At 35.1% G+C, this 6,236-nt stretch overlaps 1 protein-coding gene across 1 annotated transcript in view; it reads left to right on the forward strand.

Annotated features, from left to right (window-relative positions):
* Positions 1-4,638, forward strand: part of LOC107570976 (BCAS2 pre-mRNA processing factor) — a 7,380-nt gene extending 2,742 nt beyond the window's left edge. The window contains exons 4-7 of the mRNA XM_016257258.1: positions 357-518; positions 2,251-2,301; positions 4,041-4,121; positions 4,240-4,638. Of these exons, the coding sequence (XP_016112744.1) occupies positions 357-518; positions 2,251-2,301; positions 4,041-4,121; positions 4,240-4,366 (421 nt within the window). The 3' untranslated portion in view covers positions 4,367-4,638. The remainder of the gene's footprint in view (positions 1-356; positions 519-2,250; positions 2,302-4,040; positions 4,122-4,239) is intronic.
* Positions 4,639-6,236: the final 1,598 nt, after the last annotated feature.

Below are 6,236 nucleotides of genomic sequence, written 5' to 3' on the forward strand. Positions count from 1 at the left end.
TGCAGTTCCTCTTTATTGAAGCTGATCTATTGCACACATTTAAATAATTAAACTAGCTTCATTGTTGATACCTTACAAGCATTGTACAGATAGTTTCTTTACATTTACACATCCATTTATCCAAAGCAACTTGCTTTGCATTCAAGGTGCACATTTTTTTTATCAGTTCTTGCTTTCCTGGGAACCGAACATGAACTTGGCATTGCTAGTGCCATGCCCTACTGTTTGAGCTACAGGAAGGCCTACATTAGTTGGTCTAAGCTAGTTTCAAGTTTACATGTGATAATGAGCACATCCAGCTATACCTAAAAAAGAGTTGTTTACGGTTAGATCTCACCTTCTTGTGCTTTTCTTAGATATGAGCTTCCTGCTCCATCGTCTGGGCAGAAGAATGACATCACAGCATGGCAGGACTGTGTCAATAACTCTATGGCCCAGCTGGAGCACCAGGCAGTGCGCATTGAGAACCTTGAGCTCATGGCCCAGTATGGAACTAATGCATGGAAGGTGTCTAATGAGTGAGTGAACAGACTATTCAAGATTTGAATCTTAAGCAGGAAACTCAGACTCCCTGTGTTGATTTACCCCTCATCCATCCCTCCTGAAACTATAACAAAAGTGTCCCTCGCGGGTCAAAAGGACCCGAAGGCCAAAAAAGACATTAATTTTATTTTTGGTCCAGAAAGATTATATTGGTCCATTTATTTAATTTTTTCTAATTTATGTAGGCTTTTTTTATTTTATAAATTTTTTTTTTTTGGTGATTTAAAAAAAAAAAATTGTTATCCACATTAAATTCTGGATATTTTTATGAAAATTTGTATAATTTTATACATTTTTGGGGTTTTTTTTCCCACTGAAAAAAACCCCCAAAGAAAGACACAATTTCTGAATATTTATACTTTAAACATGATCATCCATCAAGACCTAGGTCACTGAGTGTCTCTGATGCCATCTGGTGGGGAAAAATTACATTTTATGATGACAGCCACTAGAGGAGCATATTGAATCCTATGGAGATTCTTAAAGTGAAATCTTTAAAACTACACCAACTTGAGGCTTCATTAAGCTTTCAGATATTTCAAGGCTTTCCGACATATATCAAAACATTTAAAAAAATTGTTTTGTAAAAAAAAAAAGAAATTTATACTGAATTTTAATCCAAACACATGCATATTCATACGGTTTCATAAAGATGTAATAAATATAAAAGATAAATAAAAAAATATAAATGATATAAACTCATTGGTCTCCACCCCATCACTCAAATTGAACTGTTAAGTAAAAAACAAAAATTCAAAATGACAGTCATTTCCCAGCAGAAACATCATACATGCTACAATGTGTTTCAATGAGTTTGTGTGCCTGTGTGTGGGTATGTGAGTTTTTTTGTGCATTGGGGACATTCTGCAGTCTCAGCCCTTTGTTTGGGTATGCATCTTTTCTGGATTGTCAGATTTTGTATAGTCAAAAAAATCACAAAAAAAAAAAAATCTTTAAAAATTAGTTTCGGGTCAAAATGACCCGAGGGACGGATGAGGGTTTTAAAGGAATAGTTCACCATAATTAACCCCTTAAATAATAACATACAGATGAAGGTCCCATATTAAAGGAATAGTTCACCCAAAAATTTTAATTTGCTGAAAATGTACTCACCCCCAGGTTATTCAAGATGCAGATGAGCTTGTTTTTTTTCATCGGAACAGATTTGGAGAAATGTAGCATTACATCACTTGCTTGCCAATGGATTCTCTGCAGTGAATGGGTGCCGTCAGAATGAGAGTCCAAACAGCTAATAAAAACACCACAGTAATCCACATGACTCCAGTCCATCAATTAACATCTTGTGAAGTGAAAAGCTGCGTGTTTGTAAGAAACAAATCCATCATTAAGGAGTTTTAACATTCTACCATTCTATTGGTGAGAAAGTGTTGTAATGCTAAATTTCACCAAATCGGTTCACGTTGAGAAACAAGCTCATCTGCATCTTGGATAACCTGGGGGTGAGTATATTTTCAGCAAATTAAAATTTTTGGGTGAACTATTCCTTTAATATGGGACCTTCATCTGTATGTTATTATTTAAGGGGTTAAAGTCTGAATACAGTGAACACTATTTGCGGGCTCATGACTTTGGATTAAAAAGCCATTTAAGTCATTACTGATGCAGTATAAATAGAAAATGAAAACAGTTGTGAGATTTATTTGTGGATTTTATGCTGATCATAACTGGTTGTTGTGTCTGATACAGTAACTTGGCCTTAATGATTGAAAACGCACAAAAGAAACTGCAGAAGGTTAGGTGAGTAACTTGTAGGTCAATGCAATTTACTTTACACGTGGATGTTGTATATTGTGGTTGTGCACAAACAATTTAATTGGTTTTTGAAGTGAATTTTAATTAGGGGTGCTCCGATCAGGGTTTTTGAGGCCGATCGCCAATCACAGAAAGCAGTATCTGCCGATATCGATACCGATCTTTTTAAAGCCTTCTTTTTATAATTTATAACTATTTATATTGATACTCCAATCAGGATTTTTAGACGTTTATTCAGGGCCTGAATTTCATTTTTGAAAATGGGGGGTATTCCACTCTTACAGTAGGTGACTCTTGTGAGAGGGGAAGCAGCACTGACTGCTTTCACACAGGAGTCCACTCCTGACCCATGGCTGTTTACTACAAACACAACATTTATCCATTATTTTGATTTCAAATCCAAACATTGTCACTGAAAATGCTTTTTCAGCATTGCAATTCTTTTTTTACATAGTAGCCTACAGTAATACAATCTTTCGCAGACATGTTTAAACACAATAAATATAAGCAACACATTATTCAATGCTTTTTACTTTTGCATTTACTTATAGATTGATATATTAAGTTGCTCAAGCAAGTGGCAAAACATTTAAACTACTTTTCTTACATTATCACAAACTTACCATTGACAGAAATAGTCAGCTCTACTGTCTTTTCTTTTGCATTTAAATCTTTATTACAAGCAATCCTGCGGTTCATAAAGAACTTTTTTTTCTACCTCCACGAGTGCCATCTATTATTGCCTTGTTTATATAAGTGATCTTTCCCTTTATAAACCTATAGCCGTAAAGCCATGTGTTAACTGTGAAATACAGTAGACATTAATAATATGCATTTATGGTGTAATTACTACATTTTCGTGTCAATCCATGTTCATATTTACCGCAAACAATGCGCTGTTACTTTAATTCAGCGCTTGCAGCGCAGCAAACCTAGACTAGGTGCAGAAACGATCTCTGCACTGTTGCAGACGCACCGCTCCTTGAACGCACTGCAGGACAGCAACTGTGTGCAGTGTGCACGCTTTATTAATCTGTTAACAGGAGCACGGAAAAAATACACACCACATACGCACTGCAAATGGAGTAATGTGAACCTGGCGTTATGTGTGTGTGCTGCGAGTGTGCATGAGCGCAGTCTCCAGGAGAGCGCGAGCACTGAATGGTTAAACACTGGCAAGAATTAAAAAGTAATGCAATTTATAAACTTTAGTGACGATGTGACACTGCCTCGATTGTGCAAGTGACAATTCCTGTGTCAACTGTGTAGCTCGCTTATAGACAGACGCGATGTGTGGTGATTTGAAGTCATTTGCATATTTTGAGAAAGAAAGAGCGCGCGCGGTGATTCACTCACGCTGTTTGTGAAATTACGTCTCACACAAGGTTTTCAAATTACTTTATAAGTTATTTAATGAAGAAATATAAAGGTGAGTACCTCACCTTCAGCATTATAATTATTTTACCCGCGCCGGACAGAGACTAGACGGTGACGCTGCATGTCATGCCAAACCTCTCACGGCAGCGTCATCAGCTTGAGATCGCTTTTTTGAGATCGACCTTTTTAGAAACCGCCGATCAAACATCACAATGTGATTATCGGCCGATAGTGATCGGTAACCGATCAATCGGAGCACCCCTAATTTTAATATGAAGCGGTTATATCTATTTACAGGGTTATCTATTAACAGGGTTCCCTCAATGCGTTTCTGTTCTCCTTTTAAGAAAGCAGATACAGGACCTGAACTGGCAGCGCAAAAACGATCAGCTGGCTGGAGGAGCCAAACTACGAGAACTTGAGTCAAAGTCAGTACTTCGTTATGTTTCTATATGGAACCCATTTCCAGAATTTTGTCTTGAGCAAGGTTGAATTCAATTAGTTTACTCAACTCTGATGTAATTGTTTGTGCTTATGTTTCCACAGCTGGGTGTCTCTCGTTAGTAAGAACTATGAGATTGAGCGCGCCATCGTCCAGCTGGAGAATGAAGTGGCACAGATGAAACAGCAACAGGGTGATGAGAACAAAGAGAATATTCGACAGGACTTTTAAATAATGAAAACAGTTCAACTCCATCTTGAAACTGTGTAGACTTTGTAAAAGCAAATGATCAAAGTGTGGCATTGTTTTTTAAAAATGTTTTTGTTCCATTTTCATGATGAACAGAGAAAATATTCTTTATAAAACACAAATGAGCAATATAGTGTTGTAGTGCAAACAGAGGATATGCCAGTTTATAATTCATGATTTTGCACCAAAATTAAACAAGATGTCCATTTCGACTCTGGAAATCAGTAACTCACATTCGTTTACCTGATGGACGTTTAGTTCTTAATTTGTGTGTTCTACTCTTATTTGTTATATATATATATTTATATATTATTATTATTATTATTATTTTTTTTTTAAATATACAATAAAATGGTGAAATAATGACTTGCATTGTTCAGTTTCTCAGTTAACAAGACTCCACCAATGTGTCTGGAAATGAAAACAAAATATATCTAAGAGCATCACAGGCTAACACATTTGGTCTTGATCTTGTCACTTTATATTCCTGTTTCATGCCATTACTGTTGATAGGCTACATGGCCAAACTGAAAAAATGGCTATAGTGGCCTGCATTGGACCGTAGTATAGAAAGAAAATGAATGCATTTAGGTTTATCTTTTGTATTGCCTTGAACATTTAACTTTTGCTTTGAGTTATTTAAACTTTGTTCGAAGTAACTTCTTAAATTTGAAACCTGTGTTTTAAATTTTTACATGCAACAGTAGTTGGTTACTTGCAATTAGGCGAGGTATTTTTAACATCTTGCTTAATTGGCTGCTTATTCTTTGATCTTCCAAAAATAGTGCACACTGCTCATTAATTTTCAATTCGGTTATATGTAATATTTTAATCCTCCAAGTTTCTTCGGAATCTAAAACGCTTATACTGCAAAATAAAGTTGCATATAGGAATGATCTTTTAAGTGAACTTTTGATACTGATGCTGTATTGCTTTTTTTAAACAATTTTTATTGTGAGGACTGTTTAAAAAAAATATTGATCCTAATGTACATGTTTGTAACATGGGATTTTATTAATTTATAACTATATAAATATACATATCATGGTAGCATATGTGTGTTTTTCCCCTTCTGCTGATGTTAAAGCGCACGCTTCGTTTTTCATCAGAAAAAGCCACGTGATGTCAACAGATCTGGCCCCATGAGGCGACCCGCTCCAGGTAGAATAAAATAGACGAGCGTTTATTTGATTACTGATATCACTGGAGACTACATAATATGCGAATCATCCAGTAAACATTTCTCAAAAGTACTATTCAATTATTTATGTGTAAAACTTATTGATGAGTATGCAGCTTTAACATGCACAAAAATAGTCAAAGACGTATTAGTCGCCCACAAAAGCTTACTTTCGAAAAAGAGCAGTGAAAGAGAAACATCAGCTGGAGTTATTAATAAGGATGAAGGTTAGTGTGGCATTTCTTATCATGTGTTCGTGTGATGTTTTTGATTCACACAAGTCATGATCTCCCCCAAAATCACAAACACTTTCTATTTAATCGAGGCATCAAAAATTGGAGATATTGTCCATGACACTTTTTTTAATCGATATTCACTTTAGCTTGTAGTAAAAAAAGTAGCAATTCATACTAAATAAAATACAGAATATTCAATCAATTATATTGAAGTTTATAAAAACTTTTTTCTATTTGAAGAATAAAAAAAACATTGTATTGCAATTCCAATGTAACTTTACGTATATCAAATTATTTGACGCTTAAAAATATATATTTTTTCAGTTTATAATATGCAATGTACATACTTAAAAAAAACATAAGTAATATTGTACTTTTCATTTTATTTGTAGTCTAGTTTATTCTCAGTGACGAACACGAGAGCGACGGCATGACG

The sequence above is a fragment of the Sinocyclocheilus grahami genome, unplaced genomic scaffold (genome assembly GCF_001515645.1).
Source record: "Sinocyclocheilus grahami isolate Dianchi unplaced genomic scaffold, SAMN03320097.WGS_v1.1 scaffold1529.1, whole genome shotgun sequence".
Taxonomy (NCBI): Eukaryota; Metazoa; Chordata; class Actinopteri; order Cypriniformes; family Cyprinidae; genus Sinocyclocheilus; species Sinocyclocheilus grahami.